Raw genomic sequence first — 24860 nt, forward strand, 5'->3', positions numbered from 1 at the left:
ATCAGAAGATATAGGAGCACCAAGAGGTTGGGTACTACAACCACGAACGAAATCAAACATGGCGGCTCCGAGCCAAACAAAGTGTAAGTTATAAAACGGGACAAAATTGTCCAACCGAGTCCCAAACCAACAAAAATGAATACTCAACTTAGAAGAGGATGCCTCCCGATTGATTGAAGACATGATGTGATAACCAAAATGCCAAAATAAAGGAAAAAGGGCACAAAAACACACCAGCGAAAAACATGTGTAAACGAGAAAAGGTGCTATGAGAGGATGAAGGTTCTGGGTAGAAGTAGTAGTAGCGAGCGGAGAAGGACCGCTGTAACGGCACCCCTTAGGTAGAGGGGTTTTGGGAGAGGAGAGATCTATTTGGGTTAAGCATCTGTGGTAGTGGCTTCCACTCGCTCCTAGATGACATACCGACATCCTATGAGGATGATCGCTCCAGAGGTAGTAACTCTGGCATCCTATGAGCTGTATAGCTTTTTTCTCTGGTATATCTAGCAAATATTTATACCTAGAAATATGTGCTATATGGGACATTTCACTGGGCGACACAGGTCGATCCCAGAAAAGTAATTTAACCAGACCACTGAGCTGACTAAAGAGAATTCTTTGATGTTAGTTTGGTCACCATGGACCTCTGACAGAACCATGGAAGGTAACTCCTTGAGGATTCAACAGCAACTACCAAAAATAGGTTTTTCCTACATCAAAACCTGTTTTTGATGCTCTACAGTGCTCCCCCACTTTTTCGCCAGGATAGGTTCCAGAACCTACTGAAGAAATGCAAACTCCGCAAAAATGCAAAATCCCTCTTACAAATGCTTATAACTGTCAAATACCCTGTACCCCTTAAACTAAAATGCTTATAACTGTCTATCTTAACAGTTCACTGCCTGATTTAATACAAAAAAAAGCAAATCAGTGATAATTTTAGAGATACAGGCCCTAGAAAAATTCACGAATTAGTGAAAGTTCCAGCGTAAAAGTGAAAGGCATGTTCCACGAAAATCTGTGATAAAGTGAAGCACGAAAAAGTGAAGCAAAAAAAGTGAGAGTCCACATATATTTATTTAGTTTTACTGAATGTTATTGTTGGAAATAAAATGTGCTTATGTATTTAGGAGCAAATTTAGGAGCAACTTTCAGTTCCGAAATCCCAAAAATTTAAAAAACTGAAAGACGGCTGGCCCCAATGGTTTCGGATAAGGGTTTGAGAACCTGTACATAAAAATTTCTCAAGAATGAAATAAAACAAAATCTTACCAATATATCTTACCAAAGACTGAGTAGGTGGATGCAGAGACTTTAACACCACATGCTGCTTAGGATCTAACAAACAGAGATTCGGTTCTGTTATTTCAACAGCCCTGCTTACAAGACCAGTCATGGTTACCTACAAAACAAATGCCATCCATTACACACAATGACATTTAAAAAAGTTTTGAAACTTATAAGACAAATTTTTATGGCAAAAAGATCAAAATTATTTATTTGAAGAAAAGTTAAAAATTAATATAAGACCACATCACAAAACTAAAACCAGCTTATACAATTAATAGTTTAAAGGAAATGGTTGCCTTTCTATACAAATTTCTACAATTTGATATGATCTGATAATACTGTACACTAAAAACCGATGTCAAAAGTACCAGTTATTGATTCTAAAATATATGTTATTAATTAATATAATCAGAAGTCAAGGGAAAATTTCATCTAATTTTTCTCAGCTCATAATTACGATAATAAAATTCAAACATACCCATAAATACAAAAAAGCTTGGAACTATATATTTAAATACTAGTGGGCAAAATTATGGAAAACATAAAACAATGTACAGGATCACATTTCATAAAGAAAACCAACTTTGCCATGAGCCTGAAATGCTGGTTGATTTGAAAATATCTTAATCTCTCTGAACTCTTGATAGTGTTATGTAATACCTTCTCTACCCCACACTTCGATAAAGAGCAAACCTTGTAGTGGTACTTATGTCAGTCACTGCACCGGAAAAACTTACTCTAATTTCTAGTGACTTCAACCCCGACTACATGAGAGAGGGAAATTTTGTGTGATATACAAGTGCACTAAAGGTATACCTCGATAAAAAATTACATTTTCATGATAAAATTGTTTCATATATACTTACCAAGTAATTACATAACTAACATTTCTACCTCTCATGGAAACTTTTTTAAAAATTCACGGTAGCACTTCTCTTTTGTGTAGGTGACAGGCCCCACCCACTATCGGGGGACACGGGAAACAAACCGACAGGTAGGCTCAATTTGTTTGTGTCCTTATGTACATAAGAGGAAAGGAGGGTGGGCTCTGATTCTGCAATTACTTGGTAAGTATATATGAAACTTAATTTTATTATGAAAATGTCATTTTTGTATAAGTAACTTATCATATTGTACTCCAAAACATTAAGGCATGGTAATGACTTTGAAATAGAAAAAAATTGCCAGCACTGACTGCAATGCATGTTTCCTTACATGGTAAGACAGCTACTGCAGGTGAATACTGTCTCTGGTTGGTGCTCATCTTAACCCATAGTGGAGTGGCTCTTGAGCCGTGGGTCACCTCTACTTGAGTGAAAGCTTTGTAGCAGAGGAAAGGCCTGAGCGCTAGCAAAGCATAAAAAAGGTGCCCTTGCCCTGGGCACAGTACTAAAATTAAAAAGCAACCAGACAATGCTGTCACCTACTCTAAAAACACTTAAAAACACCACAACCTTACAACTAAGACTGGTGGATACCCCAGGTATATTGTACCCCCAAGGTTCCCCAAAACTCAAAAAACTACACCAAGGCAAAGAGATAGTAAGAGAAAAAGAGTGCTTCCTATAACTTCTCACCCAATACCATGCCAGCCACACTTCCTTTAAATAATGGAAGGCAAAAATAGACCTTCACTTCCAGTAGGTCAACTGAATAATGGAAGTCAGGGACATATTATGCTTGGAAGTCAAAAAGGTCAATACTACTCTAATATCAGTAAGGTATCCTCCTGGATGTGGGAGTGTGCCTCTGAAATCAAATCTTCCAGGAAGAATGACAACACATTCTTAGAGAGATGGCAAGAAGGGTTCTTAACCGAACACCAGAGGTTACTGGATGGACCCCTGATCTTTTCTGTCCTATTCAGATAGTATCTATGAGCTCTGGCTAGACAGAGTTCTCTCTCTTCTTCTTCATGGCCGAGAACATCCATTAAATTCTTAATGGTAAAAGAATGAGGCCAGGGCTTGGACGGGTCCTTGTTCTTGGCCAAAAAGCCTAGGGTGAAGGAGCTTACCATATATCCTTGGGAAAACCTACCCTTTTATCAATGGCTTGACTTTCACCAATATGTTTAGCCGTGGCTAACGCAAAGAGGAAATGTCTTGCGAGTGAGATTCCTAAGGGAAGCAGAATGAAGGGGTTCAAAGGCTGGACCAGTCAGCTATTTCAGGACCACATCCAGAATCCAGGAGACCAAATTGTCCTTTTTCTGCTTTGTTATGTCGAAGGATTTAATCAGGTTGTTAATACCTGAATTCGATGGAAGATCCAAGCCTCTATATTTAAAGTTGATACACCTTAATGGTAGAGGAAGATAAATTCATAGAGTTCCTCAGATAAAGGAGGAAATCAGCAATCTGCATTACAGAGGTCTCAGAAGAAGAGACACTGTGGTTGTGGCACCACCAACGAAAGACTGTCCACTTGGCCTGGTAGACGATGCTAGATGATTTTTGCCTGCATAGTGCATAGCCTCTGCAGCTCCTCTTGAAAACCCTTCTGATCTGACAAGCTTCCAGACAGTCTGAAGCCTGTCATATCAAGAGCAGACATCCCTTGGTGGTGTTTTTGGAAGTGGGGTTGTCTGAGTGAAGACAGTTTTTGGGGAAGAAATCTTGGGCAATCTACCAAAAGCCGAAGAAGGTCTGGGAACCACTCCCTCAGGAGCCAAAATGAGGCTGTGAGTGTCATATTTGCATTCTGATGTGATCAAAACTTGTTCAACACCTCCCTGATCATGCTGAAGGGTGGAAAGGCGTACAGATCCAGATTGGACTAATCTTGCAGCATGGAATCTGTTGCCCATGTAAGAGAATCTGGGACTGGAGAGCAAAACATAGGAAGGCGATGGTTCTTGGAAGTGGCAAACAGGTCTATCATCGGCCTGCCCCACAGTTTCCAAAGGTCCAGACAAACCAGGGGATCCAAAGTCCACGTGGTGGGAACGACCTATTTCTGACGGCTTAGCTCGTACACCAATACATTCAACTTTCCCTAGATAAATCGTGTGACCAGAGTTGCTTGATTTTGATTTGCCCATATGAGTAGCTCTCTTGCGTCCCGGCAGAGAGAAAAGGAATGCGTGCCACCTTGTTTGCGGATATGTTCTAAGGGCGTGGTATTGTCCGCAGGTACCACTATCATCTTGTTGTGGACCATGGACAAGAAAGTCTGAAGGCCTAGCCGAACTGCTTTCAGTTCTCTCAAGATTATATGTAGGGTTTGCTGATCCGGGGTCCAAGTACCGGATACTTTCTGATTCCCCAGTAGGGCTCCTAAGCCTACATCCGAGGCATCTGAATAAAAGTCTAAGCCGGGGCTCATAGGTTGAAGGGATTCTCTTCTGACAGTCTATTTTTTGACAGCCACCACTGCAGGTCCAATTTGATCTCTGGGGCGATTGGAACACATGGGTGTCTGGTTGTGTTTTTCTGTTGCAGTTGGCCTTCAGAAAGAACTGGAGAACTCTCATGTGAAGTCTGCCTAAATCTGACAAACATCTCTATGGATGCCAGGGTCCTCAGTAGGCTCATTCATTGTTGAGCTAAGCAAGACGAAAGCACTAGAAAATTCTGGACCATCTGGAAGCAGCTGGAAATTCTCTTTGGAGATAGAAAAGCCCGAAAAATCTGAGAGTTCAGAATCATCCACAAATAGAGGATCTCTTGTGACGGGGTCAACTAGGACTTTTGAAGATTGATAAGAAGGCCCAGTTCCTTGGTAAGAAGAAGAATCTTGTGTAGGTCCTTCATGCACTTTTCCTTCGACGGGGATCAAAGTAGCCACTCATCCAGATAAAGGCTGACGTTGATCCCTATTAAGTGGAGCCATTTCAAGAGAGGAGCAAGGGCTCGAGTAAATACTTGAGGGGCCATAGAAAGGCTGAAGCAAAGGGCCAGAAACTGCTACACCTTGTCCTGAAAGATGAACCTCAGATATTTCCTGGAATTTGGATAGATTGGGATGCGGAAGTATGCGTCCTGCATATCTAAAGGTTATCATCCAGTCGCCATGGTGAATGGATGAAAGGACTGAATGGCTTTTCTCCAATTTGAATTTTGTCTTCAAGACAAAATGAATGAGGGCACTTACATTGAGGACTGGTCTCCAGCCCCCTGATGCTTTCGGTACCACAAGAGTCGGTTGTAAAACCCCTCTGTGCTGGTGTTCTCGACTTCCTCTATGGCCATCTACTGGATGAGAGAGGAAACTTCCTCTAGAAGGGCCGAATGTCTCTTGGAGCATTTCGAGTATGCTGTCAATGTGATGGGGGAGGTGACTAATGGGGGCTCTCCAGGAATGGGATAGTATAGCCCTCCTTCAAAACGTTGACAATCCAAGGCTCCACTCCTTGTAACAGCCATTTTTCCCAAAACTCTAAAAGTCTGGCTCCTATGGGTGTATGAAGGGCTTCCTTCTCACTTTCTAGGCATTGTATTGGCAGAGCTCTTCGTAATGGACCTGGTCGTGGATTGGACATTTGCATGGGTCCTGAACTGTGGTCCAAGACCTACCTCCATGAAAGGGCGGCTGCTGGAGGGGTGGGGAAGTTCTGGTCTGAAAAGCTGACGAATCCTTAGGACGCTTGGACGACTGGGCTAACAAGTTTTGTGTAGACTTTCTCTATAATTCTGATGCAATTCCCTTGACTGTGTCCAGAGGGAACCAGTGGTGCTGGTCCAAAGGTGAGAACAAAAGGGCCAATTTCTGAGTCTGGGTGACTCCCTTTGAAGTAAAGGAGCACCAGAGCTCTCTTTTCTTCAGAACACCAAATGTAAATATAGCAGAGTGGAAAGCTCTAGAGAACCATCTCTATTGGCTTTGTCGGTACAGGATAAAACCCCGAGCCAGTCCGAGGTGATATCTCCAGCTAGATCCAGTCTTCTATTTTCGTAGAGAGTGCACCCACCGTCCAGTCCAGGAAACTAAGGACCTCTAACACCTTGAAAATATTCTCAACTAAATGGTCAAGTTCTGCAGAAGAGAACATTATCTTACTCAACGAAAATGCAGAACTGCAAGAAGAGTTAATGAAGCCAGAGAAGTCTCCTTCAGGAGGAAGCAGCAACTCCCCAAGAAGGGGCATCACTAGTCACGTAGGATAAGAACCTCCTGCGGATCAAGCGAGAGGGAGAAAAAGTGAAAGACACTTTGCCTTGCTCCCTTTTGGCCAAAAGCCAGTCTACCATCTCCTTGAAAGACCTCTTGGAGGATGAAGAAAGAACTTTCTTGGGAAGTCTTGTCCTGTCATCCAGTTGATTCCTCATTAAAAAGGTCAAAGCAGGCAAGACCAGGGCAGCTGGGGAGAAAAAGGTGGGAAAACTTGGCAGAAGATACCGCAATAAAGCTGCACAGGCCGAAGGAGGAGCAAGTTCTTGGTCGACCTCTTCCTCTTCTGCGGAGACTGGGGACAGGATAGCATCCGAGAAGTCTTGGGAGTGGAGAGAGCTTTCTTTAATAAGTCCATGATTATGGCTAACTTGCCGATTAATAGGAGCCAGAGTTAGCTCATCATTATCCAAAGGTGAAGGTGAAGGAAACCTTGGTCTCTGAATAGACAAGAACAGAATGCCTGGGAGCAGGCGCTTGGCGCTCAGAGCCGGGAGCTGGGTATGCAGGAGCTAGCGCTGGGTGCTCGGGAACTGGCACTGGGCGCTTGGGAACTGGCGCCGGGCGCTCAGGAAGAGGCGCCGGGCACTCAGGAAGTCGCACCAGATGTTTGGCAGTGGACGTTGGGCTCTTATGAGTCATCACTGGGTGCTTGGGAGCCTGGTGAGGGTACTCAGGCATTAGGCATTCAAGAGAGAAGGCCTCTGGACTATCCCATGTAGACAAAAGTGGATGTTGATGCACAGTGGCAGGGACAGAACGGTCCACAGCGTAACTACAAGATGTCTGAAGGCTGGTACTAGATGGATGGATGTATGATATTTAGGGCAAAAGCCCAGGCATTGGACCTAGACGGCCATTCAGTGCCATAATGAAGAGAAAATAAATTTTGTTATGGTAAATGAATTTATGAATTAATGAAGGAAATGAATAATAAATACAATGAAGTGATGTGACCAATAAATAAAGATATGAAGTTTAATAAATGATGTGATATATACATAATAAAAAATTTAATGTCATTAAAATTCTGTGTGATGTAATTAATATATTAGGAAAAAAATTAAATATTAAAAATTTTTATACACTTTAAAAAAGAGATGATAGCAGAAATATCTGCTTCATCTCCCAAAATATCAGAGAGGGATTCACCCTGGAAATATCCTTCTCTTTGGTTAAAATATCTGGGGCAGACCACCAGAATGTGCTCCATTGTTAGTGTCTCATCACAGTGAGCACACTCTAGAGGGGTGCTTCCTTCTAAAATAAACTGATGGGTTAAACAAGTGTGCCTAATCCTTAATCTGGTTAAAATAACCTCTGTTCGTCTATCAAGCTGGAATGACAAAGACCACGGCAGTATATTATCTCTAATATTTCTATATTTCTTATTATTGGCAAGAAGAGAAGTCCACCTTTCTTGCCATTTACTTAAAACATAAGATCTAATAGGACCTTTTAGGTTTGTACGAGGCACTTTTCTGAAAGAGGTTTCTGATAAAATACTAGCAGCTTTTGCTTCCGTCTGCCATCTCTTTTCCGCAAATCCCCACTTGAGAAGGGACCCAACAGAAAGAGACCGATTTACGCCGAAAATAGATACGAAAAAGCCACTCCTGAACTTTTTGAAATAATGGATGAAAGCTATTAAATTTTTTAATAGCTTCTAGAGTGCTTTTAGAGTCTGAGTATATGACAAAATTAGTGTCACTACTTTGAAAAACTAAATCTAGGGCAGACACTACGGCTGTTAATTCGGCAATAAATACTGATGCAGAGTCAGGTAATTTAGCTGTGTAAGCTGTATCACCAAGGATAACAGCATAACCAACACCACTATCTGACTTTGATCCATCTGTATAGATCTTTGTACAATTAGCATGGGTAACGTCGTGCTCTATGAATTTTCCCCTAATCTCTTCTTCAGTGGTCCTTTTTGTTAAACAATTTCTTACATACTAATGCTTCTGGAATAAGCCATGAAGGATTTTCAGGATATTCTACTTCCAGGACTTTCTGGGATTTAAGATGATTATTCATAACATCCTCATTCAGTCGAATTTGGAATGGTTTGGAAGCTCTTGTAGCCCTTCGTTGGGTGAGTCGGTAGAGCTTTGGACTGTCACTTGATGGGCCGGAGTTCAATTCCCCCGGCCGGCTGATGAAGAGTTAGAGGAATTTATTTCTGGTGATAGAAATTCATTTCTCGCTATAATGTGGTTCGGATTCCACAATAAGCTGTAGGTCCTGTTGCTAAGTAACCAATTGGTCCTTAGCCACGTAAAATAAGTCTAATCCTTCAGGCCAGCCCTAGGAGAGCTGTTAATCAGCTCAGTGGTCTGGTAAAACTAAGGTATACGTAACTTTTTTGTAAGCTCTTGTACAAGAAAAATTTCGAGAGTCTGTTTCCTTTAGTACTTGAAAGGAGGGATTTTTGGGAGCACTTTTCATTCTAGCCACATTTTGCAACCCTAGCTCTTGCCTTCTTAGATCAAGGGGAAAATTATCTGTATCAACGTATATGCTTTCAACAGGCGAAGTTCTAAAAGCCCCTGAGCATATTCTCAACCCCATGTTGTGTACAACATCCAGTTCCTTTAGCTTGGTTTTATAAGCTCAGGAAAAAATTTGGCAGCCATAGTCTACTTAGATCGACACAGAGAGTCATATAGCCTCAGAAGGGATTTCTTATCAGCCCCCAACTAAATCCATAAAACAACCTTTAAAATATTCAAAGACTGTTTAACATTTATCTTTAGGGCATTCATGTGGCTGGCCCATGTTAATTTATGGTCTATAGTTATCCCCAGAAATTTTACTTAATTTTCATATGGAAGGATAGAACCTTTTAGACTAAGTGTGGGAACCTCTTCCACACGCCAGCACCAGGTAAATCTTACTGCAACTGTTTTGGAAGAGGAGAATTTAAAACCATTCTCAACAGCCCACTTAGTAATGGCAATAATAGACCTTTGCAAATGTTTACATACAGACAAGGAATCATATCCTGTGCAGTATATTGCAAGGTCATTGACAAAAAGCAAACATTTAACAGGGGGCAAGATTTTTTCAACCACCCTATTTATTGCCACTGGAAAGTGTTACACTTAAAACACTTCCTTGGAGAACTCCTTCCTCCTGCATAAAAGGTTGGGAGTGGGAGTTTCCCACTCTTACCTTTAAAAAATCTGTCTGTTAAAAAGGAATATAGAGTAAACGCCCCACATTCACGGGGGATGCGTACCACAACCCCCCGTGAATAGTTAAAATCCGCGAATACTTAAAACCCCTCTAAAAACACTTAGAACTGCCTATTTTGATAGTTTAAACACAAAAAACCCTCTAAAAATGCTTATACCTGAGTATTTTAATAGTTTTATCAATATTTAATGAATATTTTTCAGTGAAAAATACTGCGAATGGACGAATTTTCTGCGAATAATGGGTAGATACCTTAAAAAGAGAAATCTGCGAATACGTGAGTCTGCAAATCGTGAAAACATGAATACGGGGGGGTTTACTGTGTAAAACTGATCATTTTCCAACATATGCCCATCTTGTGCAATTGTTTTATGATGCCAATTCTCCAGGTATAGTGTCATATGCTTTCTCTAAGTCAAAATATATGCCGATGGTCTGACACTGTTTGGTGAATCCTTGCTGGATTTATTCCATTAATATAGTAAAGCCAACATTCTCTTTTGGCTTTCTTATAAGAGCGCCACTGCTTGGCTAAAGCACGTTTGTAGATTAATTTGGACTGAGGGGAGTCACTAGTTTTGTAACGTCTGTAGCACTTCCTAGTCACTTTCCTCAGAATACCACGTCTTATTCTACCAGGGAACTGCAGGTCTACAAGATTTGTCTTTTGTTTTTGGAATTGAGCCTTCAGCACTTTTCAAAGTAGATTTAATAGAGTAATCATAGGCATCTAGATGAGAATGAAAGGACTCAAACTCCCTATCTAGATTGACACCCTTACTGAATTTATCCCAGTCTGCATCCTCTACCTTCCACTTAGGTAAAACTTCAGATGGAGCATTTACAGCATATTGCAAATGGATCAGGTAGTGATCACTTCCATTTAAATCTTCATTAAAAGACCAATTAAAATCAAGGTGGATACTTGTTGAAGAAATACTAAGGTCCAGTGCAGAGAAATGGTTATCATGAATGTTGTGGAAAGTCATTGACCCATTATTATATAGGGTAACATCATTCCTATCAATAAGGTCTTCGATTAATTTTCCTTTACTGCCTAAAAAACCGACTTCCCCAAAGGGGGTTGTGGGCATTAAAATCACCTAGGAGAAGTAAAGGAGCTGGAAGTTGGTTAATTAACCCTTAAACGCCTAATGGACGTACCATACGTCGACGAAAATTGTCTGTTGGATGTCAAGTGGACAAACCATACGTCGACTAAAAATGCTTTTTTTAAATATTCGCGGTAAAATAATTATAGGCCTAGTTTGCGGAAGGTTTCAAATCACACGCCTTGAGGGATGCTGGGAGTTCACGGATCAAGCTGTTGTTTTGTTTATAAGCGTCACCCAGACGCACATGCGCGAATTCCCTCCTTCTCGTACCAGACAGCATCAGCATTGGACCGTGCGAGAGCGATTTTTTGACGCACCCATGTTTTGCAGAACTTTGGCGAGCGTTTGCGTATTTGTGCTGCAACAGGACGTTTACAGAGATGTCTCAAAGCCGTCAGGACCGTGAAAGGCGCATACTGCCTGTCGGTAGTGAGCGTGTGAGATGAGTTTTAGACTGGGATGCTGGAGAAGGACCCAGCAGCCAAAGTGACCCAGCTTCTCAGCACCATGTTGTTTGCCCACGTGTGACTGAAGGCGACCAAGGACCACAATCCCGTGCCTTTTACGACCCCTAGGAAGCATCGGGGTGTCCTGAGGGGCATCCGTAAATTTTTGAAAAAAACTTTTTCCTTCGCTGAAAATCCTGGCATTTCTTGAGTCACCTTGTCGTAATTTTTTCACCATTTTATATTATTCATTACATAAAGTGTTATACATCAAAATGTGCGCAATTTCATGTAGAATACAACAAAAAATAAATCATTCTTTTAGCTTTTAACAGTTTTGAAATATTTTCATTTAAATCATGATAACTGACAAAATTTTAACATTAGGTCAATTTTGACTTGACCGAAATGCTCAAAAAATGCAATCGTAAGCCAAAATTCTTACATTCTAGTAACAATCAATCATTTACCTTTATTCTGCAACAAACGGAAAGTCTCAGCACAATATTTCAATTTATGGTGAATATTTTAAAAAACTTTTCCTTAGCTCATGCAAAAATCCTAGCATTTTTTGAGTCACATTGTCATAATTTTTTTCCGTTTTATATTATTCGTTACATAAAGTGTTATACATCAAAATGTGCGCAATTTCATGTAGAATACAACAAAAAATAAATCATTCTTTTAGCTTTTACCATTTTTCAAATATTTTCATATAAATAACAATAAATAGAAAAAAATCAACCTTCGGTCAACTTTAACTCGATCGAAATGCTTGAAAAACGCAATCGTAAGCCAAACTTCTTACATTCTAGTAACAATCAATCCTTTACCTTCATTTTGCAACAAACAGAAAGTCTCTAGCAAAATATTTCGATTTATGGAGAATTTTTGAAAAAACTTTTTCCTTCCATCCGCGCACGCGAACTCCGCTAAAAATCCTAGTATTTCTTGAGTCACTTTGTCATAATTTTTTCGCCATTTTATATTATTCGTTACTTAAAGTGTTATACATCAAAATGTGCGCAATTTCATGTAGAATACAACAAAAAATAAATCATGCTTTTAGCTTTTACCATTTTTTAAATATTTTCATATAAATAACGATAAATAGAAAAAAAATCAACCTTCGGTCAACTTTAACTCGATCGAAATGGTAAAAAAATGCAATTGTAAGCTAAAAAACTTACAGTCTAGTAATATTCAATTAATTTCCTTCATTTTGAAACAATTGGAAAGTCTCTAGCACAATATTTTGATTTATGGTAAATTTTTGAAAAAACTTTTTTTTACGTCCGAGCATTACGAATTCATGCATCATTTTGTGATAATATTTTCTCTGTGTTGCTTTAATCATTTTACAATCTGTTATATACCAAAATCATCGTAATTTAGTGTACAATACAACTAAAAAAATTAACTCATTAGCTTTAACCGTTTTGCTTACAGCGCGATTTGTATACAATTATACACAATTTTTTTTTTTGCTGTCATATATTCTAATATTTATATATGATAATGATATTTTTTTCATTTCGGATGGTTGCATACTAAACTTCAGGCAATGAGAAAAAAAGGAGCCAAAAATGAACTCTTAATCTTAAAAACTAAGCGTGCTGTGATTTTTTGAAAAAAACTTTTTTTCCGCTTCGGCGCTAGCTCCCGAGCACCGCCGGCATACGGGAGACGTTTTTGTAAATAGGGCTTCGCCGTTTAAGGGTTAAGGACTGAATATCTCCAATGTTAAAAGCAAGGTCTGGTGGAAGGTATAAGGAGCAGATCGTTATCCTCTTTTCCAAAAGACTGAAATAGCAACAGCTTGTAGAGTTGTATTTAGTTGTATTGTGGAGTGCTGTAGAGATTTATTAATAATAATTGCAGCACCTCCCTGGGCACAATCACCAGTTGGGGGATATGATTTAAATATTGAATAATTTAGTCCAGGATTATAAGGAGAGCTGCCTAACATTGTTTCCTGCACGCATATAATCCCTGGACTGAATTCATGCATTAAAACTTTAAGGTCTTCTGTACAGGTTCTGAGACCTTTACAGTTCCCCTGAAGGATATCGAGCATGAATGCTAAGGTGGTAAAATGTGCTACTTCCCACTCCTTGGAGGGGAAGTACCGTTCCTAAGGCAGAGTGAGAAATTCTCCTTTATAAGAGATTGTTTTCTTAATTCCTTTTCATCTGAATTGGAGTTCAGGGTCTTTGGTTGATCTTCATATTTTTTATTATGATCCTGATTTTCAGAATTTCTACTGTGATTCTGTGCACCACTAATCCTATTTGTCTTAGGGTGGCAAGACTGAATTTAACTCGGGTGTTTTTGTTCTGACCCTACTTTTGGAACCACCTTTCTAGGAGGAGAGATCTCTTCCAAAACACTGAACCCATTTGAAGTTTTTATTGTAAAGCTATCATTATTTGGGGAAGTATTTCTTGTGTGCTTCTTGGTAGTTGTAATTGTAGCTGTTATTATTTTTGTTTGTGGCTGTGATGATTGATGGCTCTGAACTAGCTCTATCTAACTGGGATTGTTCCTTTAGTTCATTTTTGTTTCAAGTATTTTTAGAGCGTCTTCTAAATTATTAGTTGATTTTGGTACACTTATTCTTGGACATGAATTGGTAGCTATCGTAGAGTTGGCAATTGTATCAACTTTGGATCGAATTTGGAAGATAAATTTTCTGTGCTTTTGGAAGTAAAATTTTTGGTATTGAACTCCAAAGCACTTGCCAGCGTCTTCCTAAATTACTAGTTGATTTTTGGCACACTTATTCTTGACGATGAATCGGTAGCTATCGTAGAGTTGGCAATTGTATCAACTTTGGATCGACTTTGGAAGATAAATTTTCTGTGCTTTTGGAAGTAAAATTTTTGGTATTGAACTCCAAAACACTTGCCAACGAAAATTTCTGATCAATTTGGAGATTTTCATTATTATTTACAGTCCAAGGAATAGCAGGTTTGTGAAATCTACTATCAGATGCAGTTATTGGTGGCCTTACATTGCTAGAATTTTTCATAAGTTTTATTACAGAAGCATAGGTAGAGTTGGCACTTTTGTTTGTCCCCATTACCGTGCGCTTTGCTTCGCTAATGCTGACATGTTCGTTATTAGCCACTGCCAACACTTCTTGTTCAAATCTATATCTGGGGCAAGCCTTAGAATTTGGAGGATGGTCACCCTTACATAAGAAACAGTATTCGGCTGCTTCACACTCATCAAAATTATCGTGCTCTGCAGAGCACACTGAACATCTTTTATTGTTATCGCAAGAGTTTTGAATGTGGCCATATTCAAAGCATTTGCAACACTGTTTGGGATTTCTCTTATATTTTTTAACCTGCATCCTCTCATGGCCAAAAATGATGGTATCAGGTAGGTAACTGGAGGAGAAGGTTAACACTTTTGCATCTTTATATAGTTTAAGCGCAGCGCCTATCAGAGATCCAAGGTGTCAGGGAGCACTTGACAGCGTGAAAAAATAATTTTTTCAAAAATTCAGCAAAAATAGAAATTTTATGTCAACAACATTCATTTTGCTGTCCTTTTTTTCCCAATGTTTATATTTTATGGTGGAATAGTTAGAATAAGAGTCCCAGCCCTCTAAATACGAAAAAATTTGAGTTATTCAACGAAAAAAAATCTTTACTTATTTTTACATTTTCGTTCACAGCCCAAAAACTATGAAAGTCAGGAAAATTAATTTTTTTTATGAGAAAACCAACAAAATTCTCCAAATACTGATATATAAAATAATGAAAAACGAATAAGTACAACTGGTGAAAAAATTGATAGAAAAGACGGTAAGAAACAGAGCGCTCTGCCCGGCGTACGGTGAGAATCAGCACTAGAAAGTTAGTTTTCTTGAAGAGCTCTATCTCGTTTATTTTTCACAGGAATTACTTTGTAAATGTACGATAATGTAGAGGAAAGGTTGAGGAATACAGTGAGAGTCAAGAAAAATGGTTTTGGTGATGGCAACAGTTTCATTTTGACGTTGTAAGTTGATCGAAACGAAAAAAATGTTACCGTTGTCAACATTATCATTCGTAGCTCAAAAACTACAACAGTTAGGTGAATGAATTATTTTTTATGAGAAAGCCAACAAAATTCTCTAAATATCTTGGCATCCTCTGGAGATTCAGAGCCCTGCCTAAAATCCAGACGTCTCTTGTATGATGCACTAACGCGTTTTCCACTAGCTTTACCATAAAAACTTCGCGAATGCATGTTGGAAATGTATTCTATATTGATGTCACTTTATGTAAACAATCGCACACTTGCTTGGGTGAGATCAGCTGACTTCATTGTGAGAATTTTACTACGCCAGGGATTTGCGCATGCACAGTACAGGAACTGCTTGGCTGGTGTATTGATGCCTGAGTTACACGGTCCAAGGTATGCTTTAGCCTATGGAAACCACTAATTGTCCGAAAATAAAAAAATTTACTCCTACCACACGTACAAAAAATTTCTGTAAATTTTACGTAGCGGTATGTCAGTCCGATAGGAGGGGGAGTAGGGTAATTTTACATACCACTACATCATTTAGGAGTGAAAGAGTTAAAAGGTTAGCTGCATCCCCACCCAGTTTCTTTACACGAGATACACAAGGAGGACACCGATGGAGAATCTCCTCCTCTTTAAAAACATGCAAGTCTTTTGAGCAAACTACCCCTTTCAGAGTGTTAAAGAATCTGTGAGATGAAATACATTCAATATTTCCACTTTCAGGAGGTTTAAAATTAGATAGCAGAATTGCTTGAGTCTCATCACCAGCTTTTATTAGAAGGTTCTTTCCATAGCATTTTAAATTTTCAATGAGAATGGAACCAACCTTGCTCTCAATACATTCAGTGGCTTTTATTAAATTTTCCCCTCCCTCCTTGTAGATGGCAACACGCCATAAAGGGGGAGGAAGAACTCTGGTACATGGGGCTGGTCCATGTTCTTCAGTCTTAGGAATAAAATCAAATGGCTCATTTAAGTTTTTCACCGAAAACACTTTCGTGCTGAGAACTGAGTCATTTAGAATGTGCCAATGAAGTCTTTGTTGTGCCTCACTAGCTTCCAAGAGAGAGGAAAATTTAACATAAGCAGAAAATGACTGCTTATCTTTTTATAGAATTAATTTAACTCTTTTCACTTTGCCAAATTGTTTTACTACACAGTATAAACATTCATAATCTAATAACAAGCCTACATTAGTGCAACAAAGGACACTATTATTTGAATCTAATCCACCAGATTTACTAATGCCCTGGTGTCTCAGTGTTTGGTTCTGTCCAACAGCCAAACTCGTATCCATGTTCATGACAGAAGTCGTTGCCAGTGCTGTTAAGCCACTGGATCCAGGGGAGGGAGAACTAATAGCCAAATCCATAAATTTAAACCAGTCCAAATGCAGAAGTCCAAAAAGTACACACCCGACACCAAAGAGCTCCTGCACACACCCCAACAGCACATCTAAAGGGAAAACCAGGCAGCTTCTACTGCCCAGCTTCCCCACCCCAACACACTGCCAAAGCCCACGAAGAGACCCTGAAATGCCAAGTATGCACATATCAGACCACCACACACAAACTGGCTCATCCACCCACCCAAAACTGCTTGGTTATATCAAGAAAGTGTCATGGATCAGTCAGGTATTCGCATTCTCCACCAATGGCACAAGTGAGAGTTGACTCCCAACAGTCCACCCCTTTCAGGATAGCACCCATACGCTTGCAGTAGCCCAGGTATAAGCCAATCCGCCTGCCGGGAGTTCTGGCCCCACTAATGGGGACTGACTCCCCATTCCAAATGCACTGGTGAGCTTCCGGACAAAAGCCAGGAGTCCCACCTCCAAAAACCAGTCCCCCCTGGATTCTAATGGGCTGATCCCAAGAGATGGTTCTGCCCCCCAAGACAGCAATAGGAGAATTCCATCACTATCTCTTGGATCCAAACCATATCGGGTGGCAACTCAACCACCACAACTCCCACAATTAGCTTCGAATGCAAACCCCTTCCAAAAACAATCCCTTCTCAGATTCACATAAGCAGTAAAATTTTTTGAATGTGGAAATGTCCATGCCATTTAAACCAAAAACTACGTATGATTTGTCAGGACCCAGGCCCAAAGGCCAGGGTCCCTTAGCCCCTCACCTTGCCAAGGCATCCTGCTCGAGGGGACTGGTACTAGGCTTCTTATACTGCTTAACAGGAAGTGGATCAAGACGGCGACCAACATAGTCTGAAGGGAGCTTAAGCGGATGTGAAGAGTCTAGGTACTGTTTTTGGCACCTCCTGTCTACGCCAGAGTCATCAGAAGAGCTTGAAGATAACTGATGCACCTCCAAAGACATGCCTTTCCAGTGGCTGTCTGTCGACACCTTGAATTGTGCAACAGGAGTGGCTGGGAGGTCCCCCTTGGACTTCCAGTATGTCTCCTCCCAGGTTCAGGGGAGCAGGACAGTGACCTTGGTCTAAGAGAACCATCGGGACATGTAGCCACCTCCTCCATTTGCACTGCACTCTCACTCGTCACTTTCTCCAAAACACTTTATTCATTATCACTTTGATTGATGCTCCTAACTCCTTCACTGTACTTACCACAATGTTTATCTTTTTATCAAACCTAGATTCGAGACTGGTGATGGTACAATAATAGGGCTGGAACCAAGGGAGCCAGGCATGGGGGTAGCAGGCTGAATACTGTAGTAGGAGGGCAAGAAATAGGAGAAAAAGTAGGAAAATGAGTAGTAAGGAGAGCAATAGGGCAAGCCTCTAAACTAGGTTTAGGAATAGTTTCTAGACTATGAGAACGTCTCTCGGCTCTAGCAGTTGCTTTCCTCTTCCTATCTCTCTCTCTCTCTCACTTGTCTAAGAGAGACTTTAGGATTTTCCATTGCTTACCATCCCATGGAGAACATTCATTACAAGTTTTCTCCAAGTTACACTCTTGCCCCCTACATTTGGTACAGATCGAATGAGAATCATAACAAGACTTTGTTAGCCTAGTCTTACACCCTTCGCTGCAATACTTGAATTGATAGAATTGGACATAATTCAGCAAAACAAACTATGGAACTAACACAAAAATTTATAATAAATTATCCAAACCTTGAAGGCTACCAAAATAAAGTACAGTAGAACCTTGGTTCTCGACAGTAATTCGTTCCAGAAGAAGTGTCGAGATTCGATTTTTTGTCGAATTCTGAGTTAATTTCTCCCATAAGAAATAACTGAAAATGGATTAATCCATTCCTGAACACCAGTCATTACCCCAACCTTGCCTTTTTATACAAAACTTTACACAAATTACAATTAAATAGGTTCAGAGTTGAATAACTTACCGTATCAGAAGCACTTTTTACATTTTTAAATGCATACTGTATCAAAAAAGTTGGCCTATGACCAATCCGGCTGTATTACCGATGATATACCGAGAGCCATAGGCTAGGCTAAGTAGCCTATAGGCACTACCAGAACATACTGTAACAGGTACACATGAAAACTGTTGTTAATAATGATAACATTGAAAAACAAGCCATATTATCACATGAAATTAATAATACAGTACAGGCGGTCCCCGGTTTACAACGGGGGTTCCATTCTTGCGCCGCGTCATAACCCGAAAATCGTCATAAACCGGAAAATCGTCGAAAATCGTCAAAAATCATAAGAAAACCTTACTTTTAATGCTGTGGGTGCATTGAAAACGACGTAAACTGCATTATTATTGAGTTTTACATAAAAAAAACCTTCAAATTATGATTATTCTGCCATTTTGAGGCCAAATTTCTTCCGTCGGATCGGTGTACGACGCGTCGTAACCCCAGAACATGCGTCGAAGCCGGAAATAATTTCTGATGAATATATTTGAAAAGCGTCGTGTAACCTCGGAACGTCGTAGCTGGAACCGTCGTAAACCGGGGACTGCCTGTATTTATAAACGAATTACTGTATGTCTGTTATCATAAAATTAAGAAAAATTTCCGAAATTACGTCGGAACTCGGCAGCCTGTGGCAGATATAAAGAATGTTTATGTAATTAGTACCGCGATACACCACCAGGGCGGCGCTATGGTTTGTTTATATCTGCCACAGGCTGCCGAGTTCCGACGTAATTTCGGAATTTTTTTTTAATTTTATGATAACAGACATACAGTAATTTGGTTTATAAATACTGTATTATTAATTTAATGTGATAATATGGCTTGTTTTTCAACAGCAGCAGCAGCACGTGTGGGCTTTAAATGCTTTTAAATAAGCATGGGAAGAACACCACCAACAACGCCAACTAGCGGCAGCCGCCCGAAACTCTTTTTTCTACAAACATCATATGATTCATCGGGTCGGATTCCGGTTTGTTGTTTGAACTCCGACGCAAAATTTACTCAACATTTCGTGTTGAAATCCGATTATTTCAAGTTCTAGTACAGTCGAGGACCGGGGTTCTACTGTAATTGTACTTCACTGAAAACTGCAAAGACAACTGAATAAAACATCAAAAAAGTTGCTGCAAATGGCGCCAATGTGTGCACCAAAGCCGGCAAAAATGAACTGAGCCTACTTGCTGGTTTGTTTCCCGTGTTCCCTGATAGTGGGCATGGCCTGTCACCTATACAAAACAATAGAAGCGTTACTGCGAATTTCTAACAAAAGTTGCTGCGTGAGGTAGTAACATTAGCTATATAATTACCTGGTAAGTTACTGATAAGAAAAATGACATTAATAAAAATATGTACGTATATGAATACATTCTAATAAAACAAATAATTACATATCTGTAATGAGATACACTGCATACTGTATATATGACTATACTCATATATTCTATATAGGACTGTACACAATATATATTCATATACTGTACATTCAATATACACTATACAGTATACAAACATACAATACTGTGCACCACATGGTCTGGACATCTACCTCCCATGCACGGAGCATCCTCAAGCCTCTATGTTATGAAGTTTAGATAACATTTATAATGAACTAATTGAAAAGTTATTTTAATTGAAAAGTTATTTTAATAGGACGCTTAACTGGATCAGCAAAATCTCTTAAGCTGTACAGTACTGCATATAATGCCTCTATGTGTCTACAGAATCTCAAAAGGGCTAATTCTTGATTAAGTCTCCCTTAATGGTAAATGAATTTTCATTTGGTAAGCTACTTAATGACATGGTCTTTGCCAAGTTGTCTGCCCTTTCAAAGGCCATCACAATGATTTGCATTAGTACCTAGTATTTAACTACTCCTCACCATAAAAACCTACTAAGAATAAAGTCTAAAATCTGCTTGACTAGTACTTACTTTACACCAATTTTTCTACATTGTACTACAATCTGGTAACCAAATAAAAAATTTCTTTTATGGTGAGTTAATATTAAAGTATACAATTCTGAAGTAAAGACAGCAAAAACTATACAAATAATATAAGGCTGAAGGTGATAGAGGCAACAGAATTACTGTACTGGGAAAGTAATACATTTAACTATATTTTATTACCAAGAAAAATGTATCATAAGATTCTGATTGAGCCAGTATCTATTATGAGAGAGATGTGTGAGAATTTTGAGGGTACAATAATAGGAAAATATATCTGTAGGATTCTTTAAAAAAAAAAAAAGCTTATGACCTGAAAATAAACTGGAGTGTGCTGAGGATTATGGTATTGTCGGTAATTTGATGAGAGTAACAGTTTTGACCACAAACAGGACAAATGGCTGATTTGGGTAGGACAACAGTGTGTTCTATGTCTTCATAGCTGTCTAATACTTGTATGGACAAAGTCGTGGTAGGAGATGTGGATATAAAATTGTGGAACAAGAACAGGGGTTGTATATGACTAGTGAAAAAAATGTGAATTCTGCAAGAGGATAAATTTCAAAAATAATATAAGCATGAGTAAGGTTGTAATAGTTAAGGGAAACCAGTAAGGTAGAAATGAATGTTAATAAGGACAGTAGGCAACTGAAAGGGGTTGATCTGTATAGACACTCTGGCATAAATGTAAAGTGCAATGGCAAGGAAAACAGCAAAGGGTTTCTGGGATAACGGGAGTGCCAAATTTCTACATCAAAATTATTTTCAAGCCAACTCTTCTTTATGGAAGCGAAATGTGGACAGCAAATGCATCAAAACGAATTTTCAAGCCAACTCCTCTTTATGGAAGTGAAGTGTACACAGCAAATGCAAATAGGTAAATTTGAGGGTGGTGAGATGACTCCTTTGTCTACATAGTATATACTAGAGAGTAAGAAAACTAGGGAGGGTGAAAAATATAGATACACAGACATAGCAAAAATTTTAAGAGACTTGAAAAGATGGATCAAAACATTTTAAGACTGTTTGGTCACATGAAGTGGATGGGTAACATTAGAGTGATGGAGAGGTAGAACTGCAACAGAAGCACCTTAGTATCCATGAGGCAAGAGAGTAAATGCAAGAAAGAAGTAAATGGCTCATTATGCATAGGAGGTTTGATATGTTTCTGATGAGTGTTATTTGTAGGTATAAAAAATGGCTAATGTTTATCAAGTTTTCTAACCAGAGGTTCATTCTAGACTTAACAACAGAAGGCTGAATGTGGCCTTAACTCCTTAAAATAGTCCATGAAAACATTATCTGTAGAGATCTTGTATACCATACACTAAGTCCAATACAAATATCTTACCTGAACAAACTTGGACATATTTGCAGTGTGAAGTTTATGTGAGGACATAAATGGAGGAATAAAGTGTACATCAATATCTGCTCGTTGCTCTATCAGTGAACTGCTAATGTTAACCTGAAAACAGAAATTAATAATAAGAATTAAAAACTATATAAAGGATTACAATAAAATGCTTTTCGGTATAATTCTAGCATCTTGAACTAGATCTAATTACTACACTTATTACAACTGAAAGACCTTTTAGCTCATAAACTGACATTGGTTTATCTTTTCAACCTCTGTGAATCTTCCTACATAATACTATTTTTTATAGCATAGCCACCCTTTGTTCTCAAAGGAGTTACATCTCATGGTTCCCATAGGGATCTATAAGACAGATCAACCAATTACAAAGCATTCTTTTATAGATGATCTCAGCCAGAACAGTGCTTGTTGGCAGTGATAGAATATAAAGGACTCAGGACTGGAGGGCTCTATCTCCTGTCCTATAGTAACTGCCTCAGGTCTCTCTACATTCCAATCACACAGATGTGACATCAGCATAGGTCAGCTATCTTCCCCATTACACTCTGGTCTGTCCAAGAGTTTGCTAATCAGCAGGTTTTGCTCCAGAAATAGTGTTTGATTATGCATTCATCAATCATCATCATTACACCACTCAAGCTAATTACTTAGTTTTAAGACCCAGTAAAAAGTTTTAGTTCCTTAAAATTTTAAAAGGTAGGCTTATATGTTTAAGTTGGGAGCCAGTAGGCCTCTTGCAAAGCGAGAAGTTAGGAGTGGATCGCTAGGTTACACTGTAATTGCCATGCAGTTTTTTCTTGTCTAACAAAGTGATAATTAGCATTAAGGCAATACAGTAATATCAGACAATTTTGTTGTTGAAACTCATTATTCAATTACTTTTTAACGATGATAGATAATTTGAGGTTACCAAGAGGGTAAATTGGGTTAGCCTAACTTCTTGTTCATGAAACATAGACGTGATTGTAGTTCCCAATCATGGTTGACTTACGAACCTTAGTGTTTACTAAGGCCAGTATTTCCTTTGTTGTATTTTATAATCAAACTAAATGGTTTTTGTGATATCCAAAGTTCCCCAGATATCCTTAATATCGAGGTTCTGTTAAAGGAAATACATTCTTTTGGATCTACTTCTACCAGGTATTACTCAGCCAGCGGTGACATCACAGGTGTTGAGAAAATTGTTGTGACGCTTGTCTTTTTCCTATGGGAATACAAAAGTACTTTTTTGTAATGGTGAGCTTTGCCAAGCAATTTAAAATCTTAGAGATACTAATTTAATATATTTTTCATACAATAAGTCAAATAATTACTGTACTGATTTCAATTAAGTACCCACTAACATAGCCTGTAGGCTACACAATTTTTACCTGGTGCTTGGGAATAGACCAGGTAATCAAAGGTTATGAAATGTGTAGAAATATACAGTACGGATATCCATTAAGTTTTGTCTTATTTGATTTAAAAAGCATTCATGAGTAAATTCTTTAAGGCAATGTTATAGTGGTAATTGTGAATTAATATTTTAATATACATTACTACTATTTTATGGATATGACCCATTGATCATGTTACCTCACATCATACTGTGGACATGTTACTTGTTGCCATGTAGGTATGTGTTAATTTGAAGTGTTTGCTGCCTATACAGTGATATAGGTAGCTAACACTAGGTGGTTTTATTAAAAAGACTGGGATATGAGAGTTTATCTTGTTCTTTTTATCACTACTGGGTTACTATTATACCACAGCAAATTGCTCAGTCTGCTTGTCGCCCGTGTAAATGTTCATAACTACCTGCCATGAGCCAGCCCATGAAGGAATAAAGAAAAATTTGGTTGGTTGCAGGATGTGTGAAATATGCAACATGCTCCTGGCAGCAAGTTTAAAAGATGAAAGAGCTCATTTTTAAGCTGTCTCCATAAGTTATAGGTTTCAATAGGAGTACGGAAGGAGACTACAGTACATTGTTCCATCAGAACTATGGCAGTGTGTTTCTATCCAACTCCGAGAAGAATCCACATTTGGGTAAATACTCCAAAAGCAATGGATTCTGGGAACTAGTTTGGATTCTGGGAACTACCACTTCAACTCCTCCACTGGAGACGACGAGTTTTTCCTCAGGAGGGAAGTCACTGACACCCGACCTGAAGTGGATAGAGCCACCAAAATTTCCCTTCTGAATCTGAAAGATCTAGGGAAGTCTCCTGATTTACAAGAGAGAGATACTTCAGATAAGAATCTTGCCTTTCCCATGCAGCAATCACATATTGAAGTGACCCTGATGTGGTCCACCCAACCCCATCGAAGTGTCTGTACCTTCTAGGGGGTAGTGATTTATCCTGGACTTCTATACTGCCAGGCAGCAATAACAACTACCTTGGCTCAATCATTTTATGCAAGCTTCCCTGACATGAAAATTCCCCTTGCTATAATTTCTATACAGCCAGGCAGTGATGATACAATTGCCTTGGCTCATCAGTTCATGCAGACTTCCCTGACAGGAAAATCACAAATTTCTAAAGTAATTTGTATTTTTCCTAACTACACAAACCTGAGGTCCTTTACATTAGGAATTACTTTCAGCGAAGCTGGAAACGGCCGTTAAACTTCCAAACAAGGTGGTTAGGCAGTTAGCTACTGTTTGGTAAGTGGGAGTCCCGCCTGTCCGGAGGTAAACATTCCAATATGCCTTCTGGCCCGGGTATCAGACTGAGGGGTGGCATGAGGTGGGCATGAAATGTAATGTAAAGGACCTCAGGTTTGTATAATTAGGAAAAACAAACGATATACAAACCCTCGGTCCTTTATACTAGGAAGACTCACTTGTTGGAGGGAGGAATCTGAGTGAGTCTCTGAATTGACTGGAGTTTGCCACACCTGGGATTCTCTGCCTGGTCGATAGAACGAGGAAGAGTACCGTGCCTCTGACATACTGATTGGAGTAAGGAACTGCACGATCAATTGTCAGACTTCTGGGCCTTTTTG

General features: G+C 39.2%; 1 protein-coding gene across 3 annotated transcripts in view; it reads right to left on the bottom strand.

Moving 5' to 3' along the window:
- The window catches only part of SIDL (SIDL trafficking protein particle complex subunit 10), a 196909-nt gene that overhangs the window by 25953 nt on the left and 146096 nt on the right, over positions 1-24860 (bottom strand). For all 3 annotated transcript variants that reach the window (XM_067093177.1, XM_067093187.1, XM_067093195.1), the window contains exons 19-20: positions 21849-21962; positions 1286-1402 (exon numbers count right to left, since the gene is read on the bottom strand). In XM_067093177.1, coding sequence (XP_066949278.1) covers positions 1286-1402; positions 21849-21962 — 231 coding nt within the window. The remainder of the gene's footprint in view (positions 1-1285; positions 1403-21848; positions 21963-24860) is intronic.

This window comes from Macrobrachium rosenbergii, chromosome 4, assembly GCF_040412425.1.
Source record: "Macrobrachium rosenbergii isolate ZJJX-2024 chromosome 4, ASM4041242v1, whole genome shotgun sequence".
Lineage (NCBI taxonomy): Eukaryota > Metazoa > Arthropoda > Malacostraca > Decapoda > Palaemonidae > Macrobrachium > Macrobrachium rosenbergii.